Below are 27,146 nucleotides of genomic sequence, written 5' to 3' on the forward strand. Positions count from 1 at the left end.
TCACAATATCAGTATAAAGAACACAGACCAAAATATCTCTTTGTATTAAGTTTTAATTATGTTATCTATAAAGAGCCACAAACTGATTTACAAAAGATCTCGAAAAAGTGGAAGCTTCAAAACCTATTTAATCATTTCCTACATTTTCACAGTAGCACTTTGAAAACAGTAGCTGAAAATCCTTTAGAAAAAAAAAAACATAAAAAAAATACTCATGTTGATCCTAGTCGATTCACCAAAGCGCACTTATCAAGCATCACAGCCATACTGAGGGGAGCATCAGTCTGTTTGCATAGCAATGTAATATCACCCGAGTACCTGCCAGCTAAAGAGACATAATGAAGGGCATTGTATTGGGTATTACTATCCATGACAGCCATTGGGTTTGTTCAATCTATGGATTAATAAGTACTACTTATGTCAGAACCTCCAAACACATAAAAGCGCTCAAAACAAGTGATTTCACTCATACCATGGGACTACCATGGCACCAGAGTTCCTGCCAAAATTATAAGAAAAAGAACTAAAATGCAGCATCTGACAGTAGTTAACTAAAGCTCTACAGGTGTCTGCTGTAAAACAGACTCTAGCGAACAAGATATCTCTGGCAGAACGGTGGTGGTTGTGCAGATGGCCTCCTTCAGGTAAGATGATCTTGATCCTATTGTCGGTACCTGGGCTAAGATCTTCTTAGCTTTAAGATCTTTTTAGGTAACGAGGCCTTGTTTTGTAGTGGCGTGTTAATGATATGCCAAACTCTGTTAAAGGAAGCATACTGCTGTTTTTGCATGTTTTGGTTTTCAACTGCCACAAGTTTCAATGCATTTCTTTAAACTTTCAACAGACTTATGTTAAACCTGCAGTGTGGAATGTTTGTCTCCCCCCTTGAGAGTAAATACAGTAAAACACTGTGGACACATGCTTATGATGTACAGGATCTGCCATACTGAGCTGCGTCTGTCGCTACTCTGGCAAACCAATCATTGCTGGGTGCAATAAAAACAAGGGAGCGTGGCCACAAACACAGTTTAGAGATATTTACCGGGCGGTCATTAGATTAATCCGCATTATGTGAACTTGTTTGGCAAGGGCTCGAATTTAGTAGCTGTTCTTTTAAATGTAAAAATCCCACACTCCAGCTTTAAGTCAAAGTTGCAATTTCTTTATGTTGTAATAAAGGTGAAATAATGAATAACTTGATGAGTGTTCTTTACTGGTTGCTGCACATAAATACTTGTGGGATACTCCAATATATCTTCTATTTTCAACATAAACATGATCCTTTTTGAAATGCTGCTCAAATGTATTAATTTGCAAGTGATGACATTAAAAGGTTAACCAGCTAAATGGCCACTGTGATGGAACTTATTTAAAGGAACAAGTGGCTGCCTAAAAATGAACAAAAAGGTGAGAATCTGAAAAGAACGATGTCACACTTTGGAAAAAGGCTGGCAGTAACGTATATTGGATTTATAGTAAAAGGGCTGAACAGAAAATGCAAAAACTCCAGTATGGTCCTTTAACCGTTCATATGTTGCTATGGATACCATTAAAGCAACAGCGTAGGTATAAAAATGCTCAATCAATGACCTGATTAATCAACAAGAATTTATTAGAGATGTCACTACTCTCCGCTCTCCAACGCCTCAAGGCAACAAGGCAGTCGCTGATGACATTCAAACTGAATCTCAGGCTTTGCTGGCCTGGTGTGTGTAGCCCTCTGTGACGCTGTCCTCCTCCACCCTGACTCGCAGGTGCTCCTGACAGTGTTCTAGGAAAGAGTCCAGTGCCGAGAAGCCCTGCTGGCAGGGCACACAGTGGTACAGCCTCTGCCGCTTCGAGCCGGGCCATTTACAGGTGTCCATCTCGTTTGTGCACACGCAGCACTGTCTCCTCTTCACGGACGACTGGTGGAGCTCCACGTGCTCCCTTAGCTGCGACTGCAGAGAAAAAACCTCAGCACAGGAGGGGCACGGGAACTCTCTCTCCTCCATCTCCTCTACTTCAGGCACATCTCTGCATCTTTCGGGATCAGTAACCTTGTTAGCTAATCTGGCCACCTTCCTGGGCCTCCCTCGACCAGCCTTAACAGTCTTGTCACCTCCTATGCTGGTCTTTACTTTATTTGGTCTATTTTCCGATAAGCTGGAGTCTTTGGTGGTACATCCCACAGACTGGCCTTTGTCTTTGATTGTGGTGAAACTTGAGGCTGTGTGCTGTCTGAAATGTGCCCTAAGTGACAAATGATGGACGAAGACTTTTCCGCAGACCTGACATGGATACACGCCTCCTCTCCTGCGCTTAATAACGACTGGCCTGGTTTCCCTCCCAACATTTTTCTCTCTGCTGTGCTTCTCTTTTCTGTGCAGGTACAGCTTAGAGGTGCTCCTGAAAACCATGTCACAAGAGCGACAACTTAGATGCTTCTGTTTGGATTTTGGACTTTTAATTGGTTCTCCATTCACGTTGCTAATCCCTCCTTTCCTTAATTCTCCACTAGCACCTTCTCCTTTGGTCTTTTGCCCCTGTGGAGCCTGCTCCTCTGCATGGTTGGTCTGTACATGGCGTTGCAGTCCAACTTCGGTGCGGAAGGTCCTCGAACAGAACTGGCAGACATTGAAAGCTCTGCTGCTGGGCCCTGGGGTGTCTGAAGAATCGGAGCGAGTGGAGTCTCCCTCAGAAACTGGCGGAGAAAAATCTGGAAGGCTACTGGCATCAACTACATCTGATGGGGATGGTGGCTCACTACAACCAGCCTGCTGATGATGCAGCAGAGCCTGCTTCTGGCTGAAGCCTCTCCCACATGGGGCACATGCATAAGGGCTACTGTCCAGGAGGTGAGGTGACTTGCCAGGATCTGAGGTCGTACATGCAGGGCACGGAGAACCAAGCCGTGACTCTCCATGACAGAGCTCACACTGGGAGGAATCATGATCACACTCATGAAGCTGTAAGGATGACCTCAGGGAGAACTCCAGCCCGCAGGAGGGACAACGGTGAGGCTTGGGTAATGTGTGTTTTAGTTCCTGGTGGTGCAACAGATCTGTTGCAAAAGGAAAGCCCTTACCACATTCTTGACAAACATACATGGAAAGGTGGGATTGCTGCCTTTGGTTTCGTGTGTGCTGTTTTGTCTCAGTCCGTGCAATGAAGCTGGCAAGCCTGGACAGTGTGTCTGCTGCGGTCTGGGAGCGGCTGAATGACTCCTGGGCCCTTGTGGTGCTCCAGCTGACTCCATCCATCCTCTTTCACCAAGCTTCTCTCCTGCCTTACTGACTGAGACAGAAGATGTTTGAGACGTTAGCTTGAAAATCACACCAATACAAGACACAAAACAAAAGCAGCGTTTAGTTAAATTGATGTTTAAGCTAAAGGGAACCAAGCTGCTGGGAGTGAAGTGCAGTAAACAGCTGGTCATGATGTGACAGGGAAAAAGGGGAAGTGTGCCTTCTTGTTAGCTTGTTACTCTCTTTTTGCTAACGTTATCGATAATTGGTAGCTAGGTTTGATTTTACAGCGACACAAAAGCTTTGTATGAATTATAAACTGAACAGCAAGATGTCTATTTAGTGAGAAGTCAATGCTACCACAGCAGCACGGTTTCTAGTGCGTGACCACAGGATAGCTTCGTGTTTGCTAACGTTAGCTAGTTCCGCTAACATGCTATAAATGCTCATTTTCCGTTCACCACAACAGCTTACCGTTACTCTGAGAGAAACGCGGTGCGACGCGGGTGTCGTCGGCTGCTTTAATTCACACTCTGAGTCTTGTAAACGTCTGGTTTCGTTAATACAAACCACGGTGACATTCCTGCAGGAGTGAAGCTGAAGTTTTATGGGGGTAAGTTTCTCCTCCGAGCTGCGAGCTTCCTCCAAATCACGTGACCACTTTCCAAAACGGCCCTTGAGCCGCAGGCTGTGGTCGAAAAGTAAATAAAACCTTTTCTATTCCTAACCACTTTTCCTTGACCCAAAGCCCGTAATCAAGTGACATGGGGAGCCTTATTGTACACATTGATGGTGCCTAGGTTTTCACAGTGTCCACTGAAGCATCTCCCTTTTCAGACAAGAACCGTAACAACAAGTTAAGATCTTCTCAAACAAAGGTAACAAGGTAAATAAGTTTTTCCTCACCTGAAATAGACTAAACAATTGCACATCTAATGTTCTATTGCAATGTATCTAAATTATTTTGGGAGGATTTTTACAATTGGATATGACAGTAGCCTAATTTGACCGTACCTGTGTTGACATGTATGTTACATTGGGTCTTATAATGGAGGACAGAATTTTTTATACAACCTGATAATTCTAACGAAACATTTTTTCACAAATGTAAATTCTTAAAAAACACCCCACATTTCACTGTTTTCTTGAAAGAGCAGTCTCTTTATTTAGATACAATGACATTTCGAGATAATGAGTTGAGTGCACATATTACTTTGTGCACTCAAGTCAGATTTGTCATTTAATTGGACCCCAATCAGAGGTTAAAATGGAATGTTTTATGTTATGTTGGTTTTTTCTTTTCCGTTCATGTTTCCTTGAGCTCATGGAGAACATCACAAGGTCAAGGAAAGATGTGAAGGTGAATTTATCGGGACAACCGCAGTGCTCAGAGAATTCAACTGCTCCAGGCTTAAAAAAACTTTATCTACAACTCAAGGAAGATTAGTGCAGTGACAAAAACGTAAGGTTTTCTGTCCAGCACAGAGTCAAGGAAAGGATGCTTGTAAAGTGTATACACAGGGTCCATTTAACCATCATTTACTCTGGGAAGTAACAAAATTGATGGCTGTTAAAAATAAAAACAAAACAAATAAGAATGAAACATTGAAATAAGGGAAAAAAGTTAAATTAGTTATTAAATAAAAATAAGGAATTAAGCATGTGGCTAAATTATATTCAGACATTTAAGTTTCCTGGCATGACCTTTGACTTTTTTTTATAAATTTGTTAAATAGAGAATTAATTTTTTAGTGCATTCCACAAGATTTAGTATGTTATGATGATATTGTTAACTAGAAATTAAATATGCTTGTTTTTCCAAGACTCCTTTTAACTGTATGGATTTGACGGAGAAGAAATATTTATGGTTTCGGAGCTCAGCTAATCATACAAGGATTTCCATAGGTTTTGTCACAAGCATAAAACAGGTGCTCTGTTGTTTTTACATTTACAGTACGTGGAATTGTGGGACAGCATTCTCTCCTTTCCTTTCGTAAAGGATGGTCCAGTGTAACCTATGCTAAAGGAGAAAAGAAAGGAAGCATTAACGCACCTTTCCTTAGCAGTTAGGAACCTTTCTAAGCAAAAAAGACTATTTGACCACAACCACAGTTTCCAAATAGATGCCATTAGTTGTGTTTCCCGTAACCCAGCTTTAATATATGATCAACACACAAAAGCCAAAATGTAGAATAACAATCGTTTAATATAAACAAAAAGTTAATATACAGCAGGTACTGTAATAATTTAATAATTCTTATTTTTTAGGCTGAAGCCAGCACTGACTACAGAAGCACTCTAAAACAGATTACCCCAATAAAGATTTGGCATATTATTGTTGAAACAGCATAAATACTTCTGAAACAAGTCAACACATTTTCAATTTATCAGCCTTTTAGGGTTACATATGTGACCTTAAGATAAAAACAGCATGGAGTGAACTATACCATTATGGTTGTGACACAATCAGTTGGCGCACCTGAATGAAGAAAACCTACTTTAAGGCTAAAGGTATACTGTAAGCACTCACAAAAAAACATTCAACATGTTTCAGAAAACAAAGAACCCAAGATTATAGGTGGCTTAACTGACAATGAATGAACCATAAATAGGCAAATGACACAGTGTTTGACTTTTCCAAAAACAAAAAAAATGATCTATTTCACAAATTTAAGTACCACAGTATCTTCAGAAGCACTTCACTGAATATAATGCCATAAAGAAACTTAGACTTCAAGCTATGGTTGAACTGCCACACTTCAGAAGGACTGAATAATTCCTGAATTAATTCATTCTTAATCACGACAGATGTTTCTCCGTTCAATTTTCACAGCCTCACAAAGCATTTGCTTCAGGATGGTTACGTTTTCACATGTGAGGCAAATGACCAAAGCAAAAACCTTAAAAACAATTCTAGGGCAATCAAAGTACCAAAGGCTAATGATTGTCGTATCTTTCAAAACATATACTGTGTTATAATTATCACTGGTAATGAAGGCAGATGAGTAGTGACGCACATATTCATGGATCGTGTCACTCACTGGGAAATGTCAACCTCACCTGAACCTTTAAGCAAATATAAAACACGAGTGTTAATGATGAGGAACTTATCCATGTTATACTTTAAAAGACATTACAAATGCTTATAACAAAGGCATCGTCATGTTGTCTGAGCTGCACCGTGTCCACAAGACTGTCAGATAGGATGGTGTGACTAATGTCCTTCAGTACCGACTAGCATCAGCAGAGGCTTTTCCTCTATTTAAAAATATCTCCAACCCCTTAAACGATTATTAAAATTATTCTAAACTGAGGAAGTTTTTAACTACTTGTTATGCATACGCAGGTTTTAACAGTGGTATCTAATTAGATACTTCATAGATTATAGAGATTGTTTATAAGACTTTAAAGACTCGTTCTGCATAAAGAATCAAGTTTGGTTAAATTAAGTCTCAGGTCAAAACATAGATATCATTTATGCCAGTTGTAAGAGTGTGAATATGTGCCATCATCTTTAATTAAAACTCTATTCCAACTGTCTAAAATATAATAATATTTAAATTAATCTTTGCCAGTTCCAAAATGAAATTAGACTCCTTTCAGCTTACATATGAACGGAGAATTTAAAGGCTACATTAACCAAAAACTGGTTTATTCAGAGGCACTTAAATTAAAATTTTACCACTGATGACATATACGAGCTAAACCCAGGAGCCTCATTGTGATTTAAAATATTCCTCTTCAGCTCATAATGACCAAGAAGGCAAACTGATGCCAAATCAGTTTCTCCACTTTGAAAGTGAAACACAGTCCTGACTATTTGCTACTCTTAGGACATACTGAAATTCAACCCAAATTATCAGTACAGGAAACCAACTGACTGGAGTGAGAGGGGGTGGGCAGCTGGCTGGAAATGAGTTTAAAAAACAAAACAAAAAACATATATATAGTACTGATCCCACAAACAGCCATCATCCCTTTATATTACAGCGTGTACATATCACTCGAGAGACAATCAATGCTGCATGGCCAAAAACTGTATGAGTAAACCAAGATGACAGAGCTGTGAGTATTTATACTGTAACAGTCCATTGATACAGCGCAGCATGTTGGCTGCAATTAGTCTCATATTCACTGAGCTCTATGGGTGCACCATAAACCCAACTCCAGCGTGACATTCACTGGACTTCATTTTCACAGGATAAGTTTCGTGGCTGAGATAACGCGTGTCCTGGAGCTTCACTTGAACACGTCAGTCTCTTCCAGTTTACCTCAAAGACAACGCTTGATGTCAGGAGAACGTCAGATACAGTGGGTCCATCTAGTCACAGTCTAGTTTGATTTCAAATTAAAGTACTGTGTTTGCTGGGATGCAGCTTCAGGCCTATCTCTTGTAGTGGCTGGGTGCGTCTGCGAACATGTACTTGAGTCTATAAGCTTCAGCCAGGAGGAGACCCACTTCCTCGTTACCCCAATGGATTGTAGGAAGGTTTTGCAGTAGCATAAGAAGGCCCTGCGAAGCAACAGAAATTCATTTGAGACATTGTTTTGGAAGGCAGAGGTTAATAAAACAGCACATATTGCATTTCACAAATATACTATACAGTATGTGGGCTGAGTTAGTATGTCGCAAAGAAAGGCTATAATAATGTTCACCATCTTAGCAAGCTAACAAATACTAATTGATTGATTTTGATTGCCTTTATTGTCCCAGAGATTGGTTTTCAAACAGTAGTCACATAATAAAACAAATAAATAAATAGAAGACATAAATACATCTAAGATACAATAGATGTTATCAACATACAGTAAAGTTACCATGAGATATAAAGTACCATCAGTCCTGTCTTAGAGTATACTGTATGTGCAACAGCAACTAAGCCTACAGCTTGTTGTTTTCAAAGTAAAATATTTCCGTTCTATTATTTACATATTTTGTTGCACGTAGTCTTGCTGCCATCTGTTGGTACTGCAATCAATATTTAGTGGTTACTTTCTCCGTTAAGTGTGGATGACATTAATACCTGAAAGTCAACCATGGAGAGGATTTCTCTGCGCCACTCGATGAGGAAAGCAGCACAGACGTACAGATGGAAGTGGGAGAAACCCTCTGCTTCAGCCTGTGGAAAACAGAACAGCTGTTTACACAACGCTTTGACCGTTAGTCCAAATGTTACAAGCAAAGGCAATCCACAGGCAGAAGAACTCATGAACCCAGTCAAGTAGACAAACTGTATAATGGACCATATCTGCAGTAGTGTGAATTCTTCAGGCCGCAGTTTGTGCCGTGTTACTTTCTATTGTGAAGGTTTGATGATGGTGTACACTCTGCTCTACCTGGTAGGTGTCCCAGAGACGGATAGTGCAACGAAGCGGCAGCTCCCTCATCAGCAGATTGTTCATCCACCGGAAAGCAAACTGCAGATACTCCACCTCATACTTTTTGAAATGATTGTGAATGTCCTCTGCAGACACAAACAAACACACATGCTAAAATTTGAGTTTCCTGTGAATATCTGTATCTGGAAGCAGCTGTGCAGCCTTCCATCATGTGTGTGAGCTCATAGTAAACACACCCAAAATAAAGCAACCTGAAACCTAATGTGACACATGACACTCCTCATCATCCACTTACCATCTATCCTGCTGACCAGCTCCTCTAAAGCTTTCACTTTGTTCTGGATTCCAGGCTGAGCAAAGGTGTAGTTGTCCTGAAAGGATTCCAGTTTGAGTAAACTAGCGGATTAACAGTAAATAAGTGTTTATTGAGATGTGCGTGTGAGACCAGACCTGTATTCCATCCAGCAGCTTGCTCATGCACCAGAAGCTGTCAGCCTCGATGTTTCTCTGGGTGTCCAGAGGCAGCGCTGCCACGTCAAAGTTCTCCACATCCTCCGCTGGAACAAAAAATAATTGTGATTGAAACAGAAATGGCCTAATACTCATAGATAGAATCCTGCTCTCTACTGAGGCTGGTTTGAAGAAATGTTGGCCTTGGGTGAGGTTGCAACGTCGACTGCCCAGAGTTGACACACATTTATTCAGTGAAATCGCACTTTTTCTAGCTGAATTATTGTATACAGAGAAATGCAGGAGCAACAGCATGACAGGCTGTAAACTTTACAAACTGAGCCGTGTCTCAACATGATCTAATAAACTAACCATGATGAAAATAGAGAAGGGTAATGGATATGGCAACCACTGATACAACCTCCAACCTGACAGTACTGTCAGAGAGAGACGCTCAGTGGTGCACTAGGATTTTATAATTTGAACCATGACCAGGATGCTCACTCTTACATTCACTGACTGCGTGGAAATCTGATGTTTTTACATCGCAGATGATGAACAGAGGCATGAAACATGAGTCTTACAGGTTAAACACAGGACTAATGCGGGATGGTATAGGAGTTTAGTGTGGGACAGCTTTGAAAATCCTGATTCAAGGACAGCCCTAGTAACAACGTTGTAAAATACAGTTACATAAAAGAGGACATCACCAGGCAAAGCAGAAACAATGGCTGACATCAGTCATTTTGGTCCAGCGTGAATATAACACATTTTTCCCCACTGGTAACTTACTGACAAACTCAGACAGGAAGACGACAAAGAAGGGTGTGACCAGATCGTTGATTCCCTGGACGTAACCGCTGGCTGGGTGACGGATGGCCCAGATAAAGAGAATGCGCTCAAACACCTGAGGAAAGAAAGACAACAACAAAATGAGTGACAGTCTATAATAGATTTGTTATTATTATTATTGAGTTACAGTATTTTAGGATTGTTTTAATTTGGTTTTTCCTTGACACTAAATCACATGCTCATTCCTCAGAATAAAGACAGGTCATATTAGAAGTTTCAATGTGTATATTAAGTTGTGCATCATTTTGTCATGTCTGAATGGAGGATTTAATGTAGTGTACAGTCCGACTCTACACTTATCCATATTTACAGATAAGTCATGCTTATGCTGCATCACTTCAAATACTGACATCTGCATAAATTGCCTTTCTCATTTCAATTTCAATTTGCTTTATCGTCATGAATGGAAAAAGAACAATATTGCCAAATCTTCAAAGATAATACTACTAGGCCATCGCAAATTCAGTTTTGAAGAGACGTATTTACTGTTCAATGGCATTATTTTGAGCCAAAGAAAACTGTAAAATACTGTAATAACCCAGGCTGCATGCATTAGCTGGAGGAGAATAACATATGGTATAAATTATTCTTAAGGCATAGTGGGAAATATGGTGGAAATCAATGTATCGTCCTTCATATCAATATGAATTAAATATGAAATAAAACTGATATTCAATGCAATAACCTGTGTTAAGCTGGGTCACACCAGAAAAAAACTCTTCACGTGTTATATAAATTCAGAATTTGTAATGTCATAATAAGATATCATTACAAAGACAAGTAACTGATTCACAGATGATAATGTTGAATATTAACAAAGAATTGTCGCCCTGCTCTAATTAGGCTGTGATTAAACCTGATGACCGGTTTCTGGTAAATCTGGCCGCAAATCTTTGGTGTTTTGAAAACCCACATAAAATCACCACATTGGAGGAACAAGCCATGCACAGTGAGCTTCCTTTTTACAGCACTTCCTCTGTAGTGTAGTAATCTGATGCAAGTTCTTCCTCAGCGGCTGCCACAGTTACAACACATTATCACTTACAGGGTCACACTAGAAAACATCTAAGTGTACTTAATCCAAACAAGGGTGTGTCTCTAAACTCATTTGTCTTTATTCAACATGAGTTGAAGCTTTTTTCAGTGAGTCCTGGGGTCTGTATCACAGTACAAGCTTAATTAGTCTGGCTCTCCTCAGGCTTCACTGAGCCTGACATCGGTGATCCTAGATAAGATGGTAATCAACTTGCTCACTTAAAAATGGCAGGGATGATCCAATCGAGCTATGGGCATGTGTAAAAAAAGTTCTTAATTACACTCAACAAAATTATAAATGCAAAACTTTTATTTTTGCCCTCAGTCATCGTGAGCTGACCTCATAGATCTAAGACTTTCTCTATGTACACAAAAGGCCTATTTCTCTCAAATATTGTTCACAAATCTGTCAGAATCTGTGTCAGTGAGAACTTCTCCTGTGTCGAGATAATCCATCCACTTCACAGGTGTGGCATATCAAGATGCTGATCAGACAGCATGGGGATTGCACAGGTGTGCCTTAGGCTGGTCACAGTAAAAGGCCACTCAAAAATGTAACTAACTTGGCTAACCCGCTAATCTAGCTTTATGATACAGCTTCACTTTTAATTTGACAGATGAACCAAAACAAACTCAACACAAAAATGCAACACAGGTTTAAAGGAAAGAGTGGTAAATGACACAGAACCCATACAAGATTAAGAAGTACACAAAAATTTAAATCACCCACATGCACTTGGGATGAAGTACTGAGGTATTTGAATGGTTTGAATTTGAACGGAATTCAAAGCTCTTTAGTAGTTCAGATTTTACCTCTTGTACGACGGGCTGCTGGAACAAGGGGATCAGAGGGTTGGTCCTTGGAATGTCGATGTGGATCTAACAGGAACAAAGATTAGAGATAATACCCAGGATAATCAAAGCAGATAACATGTTTCCTTTATTATCCTAACGTCGTGTAGTAGCAGTCTTAAGGCTTATCTGCGTTCGTTAACTTGAACTGTAGTATTACCTGTCTATATGTGTCTTTATAGTGTTCGTCTGTTCTGGAGTGGTAATACTGCTCTATGAAGCCAAAGTATTCTTCTCGCTTCCTGTTAAGCACCAACTCTCTGCGCTCCTTGTTGGCCGGCAGGTAGCCCTGTCAGAGAGCGAGGAAAGGAGAGAAAATACAGAAGTACCAGTGAGGAGAAGCTTTTTCAGTTTCAGAGGAACAGAACAGGCAAGCCATCTGAGATAAGAGAAAAGAGAGAAGATAAGGTTGCCTGTAAGTATAAGGCTTTCAAGATTGTGTAAGCATTTTCTAAAAAAAGGAATGCAACTGGCTACACAGAAACTAAAAAAATGTAGCTTGGACTCTGTTACAGGCCTTGAGACCAAACACTGTGCAGAAAGCCAAGATACAGAGCAGAACATGTGATATTGCAAAACTGACAGTCATGAGACTTACAGAGAGAAGCCTCCATGTGATTGGTCGAACTTCTCTTGGCATACCCGACCAGCTGTGCTTCCGGAGCTCCTCTGTAACAGCACCGAGCAACACAAACAAATATAGAGACAGACAGCATATTCAACAGGCTGTAACCAATAATAACCAAGTATCTACACTATCAAAGTGTGTTGCTCTCCTACCTAGGTCAGTGTTGGGACTAGCCAGTAGCTGCTTGAATTTGTCCAGCCGGCTCTTCTCCCGTACCGTCATGGGTGGTGCCCCTGACGCGTTCTGGTCTGAGATGCGAGCCACTAGTGGGATGATGGGACGAACTGGGAGAGACTGCTGCTTCTGCAGTGTGGAGCGAACTGTAGAGGGCCACACAAGACAAATTTGAAAATGTAATAACATAGCCATACAGACTTTGTGAAGACTTTACAAAGTGTTTTTTGCAAACAAGGAGGAAGCACAATAATAAAACAACAAACCAAACTCCTGAAAATGAGACGTAACCTTTAACTTAACACGTTCCTTACTAAATGAACCAAAAAGGTGTGTAGTATTTAATCTTTTTCATTCATCTCCTAATCCTGGATTTCCCATGTTGTTGCCACCTTTACTTCTATAGTTAATACTTGTTATCTTAGAGATAATGGGGCTTTCCATTTATATGCCAAAGTACCAGACAAGAATTGGAATGAAGTGGATTGTAAACTGTAAAACCTATTCATCAGTATCATAATTATGTGATGGGTATAAATAGGCGGAGGGATGACTTTTATTTTGGTTTGACCTTGTCTTAAAATTATTCTGATTGTACTTAAGAGATCCAGTCGGATTTATTCAATATATATAATTGAATGTTAATGTGTATGTGTATCATTTTGTTTGGTTATTCTGAGATGACAAGGAGTTTTTCTATTGTCACCAACAAGTATTAATTTGGGACATAGCTCATTAGAGACAGACCACCTCCAACATTTTTAATGTTCTTTAAGTATTCATTTATTATGTCGTTCCTCTTGCCTTGCAAAATAGGACAACCATATAAAAAAAAAGGTATCGCAGGGGTCCAAGCTCCCCGGTCATAAGTTGTTGAAGAGACCCATGTGGAGAAATGCTGTCACTTACTGGTTATTGGTTATTGCAAACCTTTTTGGATCATGAGGGTAGATTAATTCTATTTGCAAAGTTCTGTGCACATCGGTCGATCCGTCTAGGAGATTGAAGAAGTATATTTTACATATTTCATGATTTTGCGACAAAAGCGCCACCTAGTGGCCGTTTGGAACAAAATCTTTCACATATCCTCTGTAACAGAGAAGGTAATGGCCCAAGTTTCATGTTAATCGGACAGGGCTATAGGGAGATATGGCATATCTTCCTGAAGTTGTTCCTTTATAACTTGCGCATTTTTTGGAGTATCAAAACTCTTTACATAACTTTTGGTCAGGAGTTTCGTGCAGATCAAACTCTCCGCCTAGGAGGAGTTTGAAAAAGTAGCTTTTGGTGATTTTGTAAAGAAAGAAAAATAGGCGGAAATGGCCGTGGCCTATATCATGAAATGCAACTCAATTCAGGGAATGCTTGGATATAACATTTGAATGTGTGACATACTATTAATCCTTGCATTATGAGTTATGCAAGGATTATACTTTCCGTGTTTGCGAGTACACGTGGGTCCGCTAGGGGATTAAAATATTCCACTAGGGTCCTTCGCATACTCACGGACAAACAGGCAAAAATGTGTTTACCTCAATTATAGCACCACCTGCTGTTTGACATGTTTCATTTTTTGTGTCTGAGGTTCCTGCAGTAGTCTGAATTTCACTTACAGAATGTTTTTGGTTTAAGCTTCAATATGACTTTTACTGATGGAAGAATAAAAATAAAATCTGCAGCGTGGCCCCTAGCCCCCTTGGGCTTGGACCCCTAATAATAAAACAGCACATCATGGTGGTGTGATAGCCTCAGGGCCCTTATAAGCCAGGTGACTTCTGAGAGGTGCAGGTGACCAGTAAAACCATGACTATGTAAAGAAAGTCAGCTGGACTAATGAATGGCCACAAACCCTGCTTGAGGATCTAAAGCAACAAACAGAGTCATAAGGGTTTGGGGCAATGTAACTGAGGACCAGTGAAACCTGCTTACATTTATATTTTGGTATTACAAAGCATATTGAAATGTTGTAGTAGTACCAACATTTTTTTAATCCTATATCTGGAGATAATTGAGATGTTTTTACAGCAACAAACCTGCCTCACGATCAAATCATTTCATACAGTTGCAGATGGGAATTTCCCAAGACACAAACATCTTAGACTGGGGGCTCAGGGCATGCAGTATTATACAATTCTGATTCATGTGGGAGGTAAAGCTTTGATTACTCTTTTTTCACAAGACAACTTAAAGACCTTAACTGTGACGAGATACACTATTAGTGCACATTACTACTGTGTTCATACTAATAAACTCCCTGGTAGTTTGAAAACACATTAGTGCCACTACCCTTCACAGTGTTAGCCCCCACCCCCCCTCCAAAGTCTGTAATTAGCTTCACTGTGAATCACCTGATAAGCTGCTCAGTAGTTCTTAATGCAGAATGACCTGCTGCAGCATGTTACCCACATACCTGAGGACGTGTTGAGGTGGGCGTCACTACTAGACTTGACAACCTTGCCGTTGACCTGCTCGCACTCCTCCTCCTGCACATCCTGGAGGCTTTGAGCTTCTGTCCTGGCAGGTGCGAGTGTGTGTGACACCCCAGTGTCAGTGGCCGGATTCTGCTGCTCCTGAGTGGAAACACATCAGAATATCTCTTAATATATTTTTAATTTTAGACTAAGTGCTCAGTGATAAAAAAAAACGATGTCTTGTAGAAACCTGGTTCTGCGTGGACGTAGAGTGCAGACCCGATGGCAGGGATGAAGTTTGGGCAGGGGGCCCGAGGAAATCCTGATCCTCCTCATCATCGATATCCCAAGCATCGTTAGTGCTGCGGGCGAACTCATGGAAGCTAGAGGCCTTTTTAGACTTGAGATTGTTGAATTTGGGTTTTGTGTCTTTGGGATACCTGCAGACGGACAGACCAAACAGACGGAACAAGAGACAGAAAGAATTTAATGCTCTCCATCATGGCAACACTGTTGTTAATATACACTGAACTTTAAGAGATGAAGTCACCAAAAACAACAAAAATTAAAAGAGCAATAAAATACTGAAAGTCTCTCAAAAAGGTTGAACAACGTAAATGTCAACATTGGGTCACAATACTGCCGCATGCAATCCACAAATTTTCACGTACTCAAAGCATGGAACAATGCGCTGCAAAACAAGGTTGAAATGGGAGTGATGCAAATAAAATGCATCCATGTGGGTAACACGGCACCATGCAGTCCAGTTGGGTTTAGCACTTACGTGCGTCGCAATCGTGGGTCGAGAGGTGGATGCTGTGCTCCATAAACTGGTTGTACACTGTAGAAGACGACACGTGAAATGCTGTCACCTCAGCAGAAAAACACACGCAGTCTTTGACCGAGCTTGTGTTAATAGTCAGCAAATCTACTTATTAATTATTATTCAGAGGAAAGTTGGCAGACACACATCATGTCCTTGTTGCACTTTGTACACATACCCCTGTCTCGTAGTCGCAGTAAGTCACTCAATACCATTAAAATCAGTTTCTTTGTCACACAATGATCAACGAGACATCACAGAAGAGAAAGCGCTGGATATGACACATTGGCCGTTGCACTGGGTTGAATGTATGGCTGCTATTAACACTTGGCCCAGTAGTATAACAAGCAAAGAAGGTGGACAGCGCGCACATCCAACCCCAGATGGGTACAGGCGCACGACAAAAACAGCATACAAAGCAAAAGAACAAGTTGTCCTCACACTCGAATTTGAATACCCTCCCCCAAAAGAAGTATACCGATGCAACGTTTCGACCCACGAGGTCTTTGTCAGGCAAACGTGTGAACAAAAAGCAGGCTTTATATACAGACAAGAAACGACATGTGATACACATTTGGGCCCGTGCGAGGATGGCTATTTTTCATTGAAGGCACACTGGGTGCACATCTGCAGTTTCCTGCTGGGAGAGGTGATGGAGTCTGAGAATTGACGAGGGGAGGACATATCAGCTGTTAACAGAAGATCCTTGGTTTAAAGAAAATGTGTTTTTTTCGTTTGGGATCTGTCTCAATGATGTGCCAATGGTCTGAAAGATTTGAAGCTCAGTAGGGAGCATTTTGTGAAGCACAGAGTCGCCTCACATCGCGGCTCCCTATGACAGATGACAGCTCAGTCCCTCCCTCCTTTTAAATAACCCCGAGCCCTGTCTTATTTAGATTGTGCTGTTTTTAGTGAGTGTTGAACAGAACTAGGGGACAGCTTGCACAGCCCCTGTGTTCTTCACCACCCTGTGGTGGGCATTATGTTCAGCGGATGTGAGATTCTTAATGCTGAGCTTCTTTCCAACTCTGCGGCGACCCAAAGCAGATACAGTCAAGAGTCGCAGGATGGGATCTGTGCCAACAACGCTCCATTCCTTTATAGAAACGCATGGTCAAACTTCTGTTATAATTGTAGTTACACAGTGTGGGAACTGAAATCAGATATTAGTTACAGTCTTATAAACAAATAATTTACATTTAATACATTCACTTTTAAGACTATTTGTCACTAGAGTGCAGCTTTTGATCAGTGTTGCTGGGAGACTGAATGTTACCTGAGCTCTTTCTTTGATAAGGATTTACAGATTGGGAAAGGAAATTTATAATGTTAGTTTGTCCAGAATATTGTCCGTCAGTTTGGCAGAAATGTCACTAAGCTACTTTATTCAAAACAGCTGAGAGTTGTTTGAATATCACAAAGCATTAAATATCACTCCCAGTATGTTGATTTTGTCAAACTGTGGCTTCTCATGCATGAGACCAAAAGCCATCAACCTAATTTCTATCATTTGCATGAATAAACTGACAGTAAAACTGGTGGGTGAGAACTGGGCCGGCTGATTATCTGGCGGTGCCCGTATCTCTTGTTTACCAGCCTCTGACTTGTTTTATCAGGAGTAGCTCAAGGACAGGCAGCAAGACTAACTGCTTGCTTTCCTGTTCAAACACATGTTTGTGTTTCCAGCCTTCCACCCACCACAGTTTGAGAAAGATCAGTGTGTGTGACAAAGACAGCAACGCCCTCTCCTTAGAGATCCTCTCTTCTCAGGTTTCACTTTGGACCCCCCCCTCTCTGCTCCACCTACCCTCTCTCTCTCTCTCTCTCTCTCTCTCTCGCCAGAGTAGGACACCTGCTCAGAGTCTCCCTGAAGAAAACCAAACTAAACTTTTGCATTTGTAAACACAACTTGACAAAGTTGTATTTTTTGATTGCATAATTAAGACACGCCTCCTACCTCCATAGAGGAGCCTGTTGTAACTCATTACCATGATGCCCTTTGAGCAAGCTCTACATGCTGGGACTAGCCTAGCCTTAGTAGTTAAGCGTACGTTTCTCAGAAATATAATTACCCAGCAATGTTTGAAAAACCAACAGGATGGTTTAACAACACGTGTTTAATCTTTAAAGACTCCTCTAACCACCTGGGGGAAAGAAACATTCTGTTTGTTGCAGAATAACAGTGACTTTTAAACTGTTTGCCAAGTTACCAAAGCCTAATCCAAACAAAGATGGCAGCTGGAAGAAAGACATGTTGACGTGTTTTTAGTTTTTATATTAATGTGAAACAAAATAAAAACATGTATATGTTATGAATGTATTGATGCAATATTTTATAAAATAACTCTTTTTCTGTGTGTGTACATTCTGGCTACCTGGGTTAGGAAATAAGAGTTGCTATGTGAGAAGCAGGTTAAAAATATTTCTATTGTGCAGAGAGGATTACATATTTTTTTATCCAGATGTTTAGAATAGTCTTTTGGAAATACAGGTACCTTCAGATTTAGCCATAAGTCTTGTTAATTGGCCTTAAGGATTTCACTGTGTATTTATTTTTCAGAGAAATGAATGCTTACTGACACAGTGACTCAAAAGTGATGCTCCACATGATTCCTCCTACTCCAGGAACATAATAGTCTACTATTTCTAACCAATCATACAGCCTCTACTCTGTGTTCGCCCTGTAAAACAAAGACAGACTATGTGACTGCTGTTGGTCATGCCACAAAAAGAGGATGTATTTCAAGCAGACCCACTGAGAGGAACACAAAATAAGGAGATCTAAGAGCCCTGCAGTGATGTTCATCAGGACAGTGCAGTCTTTTTGCCTGTCATCTCTCTCAGTATCAAGCCTGTGATGATGAGTGTCACCACCCTGTGCACAGACAGCATATGGTGGGCGATGCACGGACAGCTGACACCTCTACCCTGGAAACCGCAGAGAAGAAAGAGATGGAGGTCTCTCTTTCTCTCTCTCTCTCTCTCTCTCTCGGCTGGTGGCTAATGTAAAGATACCACAGTCAAACAATACGGGAAGAGCTGAAAGTCGTTAAACCCCACACTACAATATGGTCAACGAAAGATTACAGTGGCATTAAAAACAAGCGAGCTACAGAGTTGTAAGCTACAGCCATAGACTGTATATAAGCAACTACTACAACAGGCTGATATGTTTCTGTACTGGCCGCGGAGGACAACAATATTTAACAGAGTACGTCTGAATCTGACCGTAGCCCTGCTTCGTTTAGAAAAACATAATAACACAAACCCACCTTCCGGGAACCTTTGCGTTTCTCCTCCAAAAATTGATCCTGTTCTCGGTTGCCATAGTCGGATAACACGACCCCCCCCTTCAGAGCAACACCGGCTCCTCGCACCAACAGACCATGGGGAAACCGTTTCACTATCGCTCCCTCGGCTTCTTCTGCTCTGCCTCCGGTTAAACGACAGGGAGACGGTGTTATTTAGCTTTCAAATGCGATGATGTCCGATACGGAGCGCTGGAAGCCGCCATCTTGGAGCGCACCGAGCGACGCGTGTGATTGGCGCGTAGGTCGAACAGGTGCAGCGGAAGTGGCCAATAGGGGGAGACGCGGAGTGACGGCCAGAGATGCTCGCTGATAAACAGAAGACATGAGGGGTGCGTTTGAAACTTCGTGCTGGCAGGGGAAAGTTTGTCTCTGTTGGAGAGGGACAGGGACATGAGTTAGGGACCGTGGACCAGAGACAGGTGTTACACCAAAGTCTGTGACCTGACCTGATTAGAAATTTATCATTTCTTAATGACATTCTGTATTTCAGAGCTGAAATGATTAGTCGACTAATTCGTCTATTTAATTATAGTAATTTTTCAAGAACAATAGCAAATACTTCTATTAAAAACAGTTTAAGGTTTCTTCTCTGTAAATTTTGGGCCTTCTTTTCTGACATTTTATATATGGACACATACATGGATTTGTTGAGGTGGTAATATATTTCATTGTAACATCTACTGATCTCTGACCTTACAAGTGAAAAAGAAAAAAAAACACTTCCCTATCAAGGTGGTGGGGAGAATCGTGTCTTGCATTAACTGTCGAAATCCAGATGTACACTGATCAGTGGCGTTAAGTAAAAAGAGGGAAATTAAAGAATCTGAAATAGTAACCTGGTGAAATACTGCCTGGCCATGTTCTTCAGGCTCTTCTGTTCTAGGTATTCTATACAAACAACAAACACACAAATCAAAATACTTCCTCTGCGCTGTGACTCTGAATCTTATTCGACGCTAAGTAACACTTCTCTTTTTTCCCCAGATGCTGCATCTTGATTCTCTGTCCACATGGGGGCAGGCATTTTCTGCTACAGTGAGAGAGCCTTGCTCAAAATGAAACCAGCTGAACCACCTCCTATTTACTGTAAATGTTTGTTCTGTATTTATGCTGCTTATACACGCAGGTAGCTGGCAGCACAGAAGGCAATTTTTTGCCTAAATGACACACAGTCAGTGAAATTAAAGCACCTGACTTGACATTTGTTGATGATTTAAGTCAATTCATTTTATTGTTTATTTGATTCAGTGACCTCAGGGACTTTGCTCTATTCAAATACAGGCAAATTAAGGTTTTGGAGACATGGCTGAATTTTATTTTACATGCCGGCCTGTATTTGAATTGCAGGTGCTCTCCTGTGTCTGCTTGTTTAGGGAAATCACTGCAGCACCACCCCACCTGTCCACCCTCCTCCAACATCCAACGAACTTCAACTGACAAAATCCAGGTGAGTTTATATTTGGATTACTTGCTCTACTATTGTAGTGTTTTTTAGAGGCTTGGGACAAATGTGTGTTGTGAATCTTATGTCATTATGGGTGGAGAATAGCTCCATTCACACATTTTCCAGGATTATCCATATGAAACGACTTTGATTTGAGACATTTTGATCCTTGCCTCAAGCGGGTCTTGTGACTTTTTGCCACTGTGGTGCTTTTGGTGAGGAAAACAGTGGTGTGAAAGGAGTAAGCTGAGAGGAGATACACTAATAGGCAAGGCAGGACAATGGGGAACTGTGTGTGGGACTACCGGAGTCGCCTGGGGCACAATTTTGCTACTACTTTTTAACTTTTTCCTGCCAGGCCAACTTGGCTACTTATTTCATTTCTTTTAGATGGGACACATTTCAAGTCTCTGCTACAAATATATGTGTTATTTTTAACTTTAAACCCAAAACAGATAATTGCAACTATGTGCCTGTTCCTGCACACTGAAGATAATTGGTTTTTCAAAAATAAACATGTAATGTGCTCTGTCATAGCACATGCTCTGTGGAGTTCAAGCCCCCAGCTATTTTTTGGTTTGTGTGACCCCCTTGTTTTGCTCTTCCTCTCAACCCTGAAAGGATAGCTTTGTGACTATTTCTCTTCCTTAATGCTTAAGTGGCAACAAAACCACTCCGACAGCATTCTTTTAAAAAAGAGGAACTTTTTTCTTTTTTTTCATTGTGGCTGATGTGAAGGTCTACAGTTACTTTCAATGTTTAGAGAACGTTTGGGGGAATTATAGCTAAAAGTGTTTTTGAGACGTTTTAAAGTCAGAGTCTAACTTTTAAGTGGGAGTTTATTCGAAGCTTTTGTCAGAGGAGGTAAGTTTTTTCTTCATATCACTTATGACTCACTTTACTTTAAATCCCCCTTTTAATAGTAATAAATACATCATAGGAAGCTATTCCAACTATTTGTCAACAACAGCAACGTCTCCAATGAAGGCTCATTTAGCCTTATTATAACTGTATTTTACTATTTTATCACTCATTATTTGTTCATACAGGAGCCTCAACTTATGGCTGTCCGCAGGAGGATTTATAGTTGTTGACAAATGCATTAATAAAACACTTATATTGCCTTGCAGCTACATTATTGTGTGTTATAAACCATTTATTCAATGTTTATATGCTTCTCATAAATGAGAAATAGGGGCACTTGAAGTAAAGTGTTGCTGCTAGTTATTTTTAAGCCATGTACATGATTACACTTCTTGCATTAAAGTTTTGTTCAACTTAGTCACATGAGAACATTGTTTTGATGCTGTGGATAAAAGAAAATAAAGGGATCATGTGTATAAAGACACAACTTTATAGTGAAATATAATTTAATTTGTCAAGAAAACAACGGTTAAACAATAAAAGAAACCCTGATTGTTTTGAGTTTCCTCTTCAGGCACATGGTGATGTATATTCTTCATCTCAAGGTCAACGGGTCGTCAATAGCTGCGCTCACACACTCTGACTGTGACCAGGCCATGAAGGAATGTGAATTCTCTGAGAAAGGTAAGACAGACACCAAACTAAATGCGCCAGCTGGCATAAACACACTGCGTGTTAATCTACTTTTTGACCAGAAAAAGACCAATTTTCTGAGAGTGCAGCGGTAATTCACTGTTGATGCATTCAAGATTTTTAATCCAATGAAGTCAGTGTCTGTATGTATATGAGCTCACATACAGTAGCCTCACTATGGTTATTGACTAGAATCATAGTGTGGACACAAATTAAAGTCAGTAGTAGTGCCAAATTCATGTTTCAAATAAAAACATGATTAAAGGCCCAGTCACAAGGTGGCACTGTCTTCACAAAATATTTGACCCTGGAAAATTGCTGACATAGTGACTACTCACTCAGCTAGTTGGTGAACTGTTAACACTGTTGCCGCTGGGAACAGTCTAGTGCAAGTCCGTCACATAATCTCCCCAAGTTTCTTTCTATTTTCTCTGCACTGGGCTGTTTACTCCTCCCTGGCAGGATTGTTCTCAGGATTTTACATCATTTCATTCAATAAAGATTTAGTTGAGGGGAAAAAATAAACTATACTTGTCTTCAAACCACGCTTCATTTGTGGAGCAGTTTGTTTTCAGACAGAGGAGAGTTAAATAAAAGTTGATGGTCTGGCTAACACACTACAATAATGTCACAATACCTTGCCCTGTGAGTGAATCTAATACAGCAATTCCTTTGAAATGAAGTAATTTTGCCACTGTTTTAGATGCCTATACAAACGTGGATTACGATTTGTGAATAAAATGGTGTTCACAGATGCATTTTACTATCCACAAACAAATACAACCAGATGCTAGATGCTGATGAGCTACTGTATGTTTTCAAGACAACATACTTTCCCATGTGGAAATTCCACATGAATGAGCGGCCAGATGTCCTAATTGTAAAGCACCTTAACACAAAATGCATTTGTGGATAGGAGGAAGTGAAAAGTGTTTCAAAACTACACACACACGTGACCCAGTCCACACATGTCCTCTGGAAGCATTCAAAAGCAAATGTCATTAGATCCTTGAGTTGGGAAATAATTATGTAGAATTAGTACATTGATTTAAGTTGGGTTGTGTTTATTTATAAAATAGCTGTTTTTTCTTTGTGGATAGGAAAACACATTTGTGCATACTTAAATGTATTCCCAGATAAAAAATCTCTTCGTACTGTACTGCTGCACTGACTCAACCCAGGTGTTGCACACGTGGCTGATGACCTTCTGGGTGTCAAGCTGCTGACCCCAGATCAGATTGAGGTTAGCTGCATTTTACACCCCAGTGCCTGCCTATGGCACATTAATCCTCAGATAGCACTTTCTAATGAGGTGCATAAATCTGTGGGGGGGCTGACCCTTGCTCTCCTTCAACATCACTTGGTAGTCAGTCCTCCGTGTTAGTGATGGAAAAACACAAGAAAACATACTTGTTGTGCTTTGATGTTGCCTTTGTAAAAGCTACCATATTAATTCAGCATTCAGTAATGGTATACATATATTTTACATTGCATTGAGTAGATATGGATTCTGTATTTGCTTTTTCAATTATACATTGTATTATATTTTTCAACATCAGTACAACACTATGTTGTTGTCACCATTAAACAGAGGTGAGAGGTTGTTTGGCTGGATGTGAAGAAGTGTCCAAGAGTTTATGTAAATATACTTATCCATGCAGTAGATTTGCATGATTCTGCATGTATTTTGTATATTTGTGCTATACTGACAGAGAGAAGAAGAAGAGAGGATGTAGTATGTGTTTTTTGTGGCGTGCACTTATCATAAAACAACTGTTAGACAAAGTGTGACAGTGTTTACTGCTGCTGTGCTTTTACCAAGTATCCATCTTTACCTCTGGGTCGTTATCACCCTGCTTATTATGGATTCACAAACAGCACACACACACACACACACACACACACACACAGAACATATAACCGACCCCTATAGTCATTCCAATTGACACACTCGGTTTAGCTTTGCGAGCGATTGTGTGTTTGTATTTGCATCTGTGAGTGTGTGTGTGCATGCGCCTCTGTGTGTGTTAGAGTGTGTGACTGTGTGTGGCTGCCCACTAGACTGAGTTATGAGCGTGAATGGAGTGAATGGTATTTGACCATGTGCATTGTGTTTTATGAGATGAGCAGGCTTTAATGACTCTGTCACCAGTAAATGGGCTCTGATTTGTGGCACAGCTGTCGCTCCACACTCTGATCAACTCAGGCCTTCTGGAGACACACACACAACACACACACACAGAATTAGCAAATATTCAGCGCATACACCACACCTAAACATCCGTATTAAACCCTACATGCTCACAGTGCAGTTCATGTAGATTGGAATTCTGGCACAAACAATCTCATTAACATGTGTTGTCGATACCAAAAGTAATTGCAATCTGAAGTCTAATCAGAGAGAAATTGCAGCTGTTCAGATGCACACAGCAGTCAGACTTTAGATCTCATATCTAATCAATGCACCTATTCCTCAGAGATAACACTGATCTATAGCGTGGTATTGGCAGTGTGGCTTGGATCCCATTTTTGTGGCTACAGTGCAGATGGAGTTATGTTATTCATTAACACTGTGCAGATGTAGCAGCGAGGCTCTTGTTGGGGCAGCAGGGTGGTTTTGTGAGTTCCACTTCAACCAAACCAAATCTGTTCTGTGCTCTGTAATCTCGATAGTCCCATCTCTGCCTGGGTAAAGGGTCTGGTGCAGGCTTAGTTTTCCATGTAAGATTGGCTAATGAAAAACTTCGCTGAAACGTAGATTACAGCTGACATTAGTGATATGTAGCCTCTGATAACATGTAGGATTTCAAGCCACATTCTTCTTCAACATGGACTGCCCAGGATTTCTGCTACAGGAAGGGAAGTCCAGCCTGGCACAACATTATTAGATAGACAATGTTTACACTTTTCATTGGTTTCACTTTTCCTATAGAGCTGGTCGAGAATGTACTTTGTATAATCATCATGCATAGGTATTTTGTCTTTGGTGATGGACCTATTTTCTGTCTGACTAGATTGAGCTAGCCAAATTTGTGACTATAATAGAACTATAAAACTATTGAAAAGTGTCAGCTTTCCTATCTGTTCTTGTTTTAGGCCCTGCTTTGCTGTAAACAGTTTTACCTTTACTTCTACATTAATTTTGTAAGCCTACTTGACTTATGACCATTGGATTTTCTCTTTTAAAGACATACTGCAGTAAATTAGTTTTACACTCCCATAAATTAGGTGACTATCCCTAGTGTTGACCGATTTATACACATTGGCAACTGACTATCAAGGACAACGCAACATTTTCTACTTATTACACTGATTAAATGGATTTATACAAGTTTTTGTATAACTGTCCTGCTGCTATGTTGCTAGATCTGCACCCAAGAGTTTCACCAACTGCTGCATTTGTGTATATAGTTGAGTGACAATAAAGGTATTTGATTGATTTAATTTGTGCTCCCAAGAGACAAAGATAAAAGAGCAACTCCACTCTAGATTTTGAAAGGAGGAAAAACACAGCTGCACTGGCCTCTATGGGTTGAAAAGTATACGTCACTGGAACTTGTGATAGCTGTGATGTAGTGTGGTACTATAGTGCCACTGTACATCACGGCTGCATCTTGTCACCCCTAGTTTGCAGGACAAGCCAGATTATTGGACTGGATAAGATAAGGATGGTCAAAATCGATGCCAAGATATCCTGACGGGCTGTATGAAACTCATTGGGACAAGAAAAGTGCCCCTTTAAATTATTTTTTGCTATCTGACCACATTTTATAGGGAAATCAGCTAAATTATGACTATGTTTTCTGGTTTGGTAGAATTGTTAGTTTGGTTCTTTAGTGTGGACACTGCTGAAGGATATGATGGAGTATTGTTATTATAACTTCTCACCAGCAGATGTCACTGTTGCAAAATATTTACTGAGTTGTACAGGTTTGGGGTCTACAGTTTTTCCAGTGCTTTGCTTTACATCAGTTGGCCCTCTCATCTTCACTTCACTGCATTATTTTACAGACATTCACATGGTTGCATTCATCTGTCTTGTTTACTCTGCAGACCCACAGCTTACAGGTGTGCCCTTTTGATATCTGGGAAATGTCAGTGCAATCTTACGATGTGTATGAAGAGTGCGTGTGTGAACTCATGGCAGACCCGTACATTATCAAGTTTGAAATGATTTCCCATGTTATTCTCTCTCTCAGTACCAGTGTCCTTTGTATCTTTTACTCTCTCGTCTACTTCTCTCTGCTCATTTAGTGGTGAGTCGCAGCAGCAATTCCACTCATGTATGCTGCACCTTGTTGACTTTAGCCTCATTAGAAGGCCAAATGAATATGACGAGTTGTGACATTAGGCTACAGCTGGAACAAATGTGCCAGCCGCTCACTCTCCAGCTTGGCCAATTTCTCTCTCTCCGTTGCTCTCTCTCTCACACACACACACAAACATGTGCTCACTTATTTTTCAGGGACGGGCTTGGTGAGGTTGATGGGTTTGCAACAATATTGGAAATGTAGATGGGCCTGTGTTTTGAATTGGATTGCACGCTTTGATGCAGGGACAGATTGTAAACTGTGATTTTATTAAATCCTTCATTAGGATTCATCAGTGAGATTGGATCAGAAAAAGGTCACTGTGCAGATGCGCCCCCACCTCTCTCCTCTTTGCTCCATCTCCCCTTATAAAGACCCTCCTCCCCTTTCTCTCTTACCCCCCCTTCCGCTCAGCAAAGCATAGGGGACTTGCTTTCACCCACCATCTCTCCCTCATGCTCTCTTGCTCTCTCTCTTTCCTCGCTAGCCTTTACCCGAAACAAATTTGCGATGAAAATGGGGAAAAATGATCATCATGGGCCTGCTAGAGAAACACAAGGTGAAAGTGACATTATCCCCCCACCATGGGCCCCCTCCTCCTCCTCACAGCCATCTAGGCTGGCGCCGGTGGGACGCCTGTGCCACAAATCATTTGTATACTCTCATTTCTGCGAGCGGCCCACAATGTTGCTTACTGCTTAGTGAGCAGATGACTTTCAGAAAGAGGAGTGA

At 40.7% G+C, this 27,146-nt stretch overlaps 3 protein-coding genes across 10 annotated transcripts in view; 1 reads left to right on the forward strand and 2 right to left on the reverse strand.

Annotated features, from left to right (window-relative positions):
• Window positions 1–35: 35 nt before the first annotated feature.
• si:ch211-148l7.4 (uncharacterized protein LOC563603 homolog) lies at window positions 36–3,893 on the reverse strand. 2 transcript variants are annotated; one of them, XM_038723310.1, is made up of 2 exons: window positions 3,702–3,893; window positions 36–3,272 (listed from the first exon to the last, which is right to left on the reverse strand). In XM_038723310.1, exon 2 carries the CDS (start codon window positions 3,240–3,242, stop codon window positions 1,689–1,691), a length of 1,554 nt encoding a protein of 517 aa, XP_038579238.1. In that variant the 5' UTR covers window positions 3,243–3,272; window positions 3,702–3,893; the 3' UTR covers window positions 36–1,688. The 2 variants fall into 2 exon arrangements, with proteins under 2 accessions (XP_038579238.1, XP_038579237.1); XM_038723309.1 differs by having other exon boundaries at window positions 36–3,276.
• A 1,522-nt stretch (window positions 3,894–5,415) lies between these two features.
• tbc1d22b (TBC1 domain family, member 22B) lies at window positions 5,416–19,330 on the reverse strand. 2 transcript variants are annotated; one of them, XM_038723416.1, is made up of 14 exons: window positions 19,065–19,330; window positions 15,754–15,810; window positions 15,220–15,409; window positions 14,969–15,128; window positions 12,537–12,704; window positions 12,355–12,425; window positions 11,917–12,045; window positions 11,718–11,783; window positions 9,810–9,924; window positions 9,018–9,124; window positions 8,863–8,938; window positions 8,565–8,692; window positions 8,252–8,347; window positions 5,416–7,740 (listed from the first exon to the last, which is right to left on the reverse strand). In XM_038723416.1, the coding sequence occupies exons 1-14, from the start codon at window positions 19,118–19,120 to the stop codon at window positions 7,612–7,614; spliced, it is 1,548 nt and encodes a 515-aa protein (XP_038579344.1). In that variant the 5' UTR covers window positions 19,121–19,330; the 3' UTR covers window positions 5,416–7,611. The 2 variants fall into 2 exon arrangements, with proteins under 2 accessions (XP_038579344.1, XP_038579346.1); XM_038723418.1 differs by lacking the exon at window positions 15,754–15,810 and having other exon boundaries at window positions 19,065–19,329.
• A 1,308-nt stretch (window positions 19,331–20,638) lies between these two features.
• myt1b (myelin transcription factor 1b) overlaps window positions 20,639–27,146 on the forward strand; it is a 105,323-nt gene continuing 98,815 nt past the window's right edge. For 5 of the 6 annotated variants that reach the window (XM_038723685.1, XM_038723689.1, XM_038723688.1 and 2 more), the window contains exons 1-2: window positions 20,640–21,411; window positions 21,986–22,095. In XM_038723685.1, the coding sequence (XP_038579613.1) occupies window positions 21,990–22,095 (106 nt within the window). In that variant the 5' untranslated portion in view covers window positions 20,640–21,411; window positions 21,986–21,989. Of the gene's footprint in view, window positions 21,412–21,985; window positions 22,096–27,146 lie in introns of all 6 variants that reach the window. The other variant, XM_038723686.1, reaches the window with a different exon arrangement.

The sequence above is a fragment of the Micropterus salmoides genome, unplaced genomic scaffold (assembly GCF_014851395.1).
Source record: "Micropterus salmoides isolate LMB-PRFRI ecotype aquatic unplaced genomic scaffold, ASM1485139v1 Ms_hic_scaffold_16, whole genome shotgun sequence".
NCBI lineage: Eukaryota > Metazoa > Chordata > Actinopteri > Centrarchiformes > Centrarchidae > Micropterus > Micropterus salmoides.

What these genes read in the sequence shown, in the direction of transcription:
- si:ch211-148l7.4 (XM_038723310.1), bottom strand. Translation starts at nt 3,242, where the DNA reads ATGGATGGAGTCAGCTGGAGCACCACAAGGGCCCAGGAGTCATTCAGC.
- tbc1d22b (XM_038723416.1), bottom strand. Translation starts at nt 19,120, where the DNA reads ATGGCAACCGAGAACAGGATCAATTTTTGGAGGAGAAACGCAAAGGTT. An exon ending in TCACATGGAGGCTTCTCTCT is followed by an intron (nt 12,046 to 12,354) that starts GTAAGTCTCATG and finishes GCTCTCTGACAG; the next exon opens with GGCTACCTGCCGGCCAACAA. An exon ending in GTCTCTGGGACACCTACCAG is followed by an intron (nt 8,348 to 8,564) that starts GTAGAGCAGAGT and finishes TGTTTTCCACAG; the next exon opens with GCTGAAGCAGAGGGTTTCTC.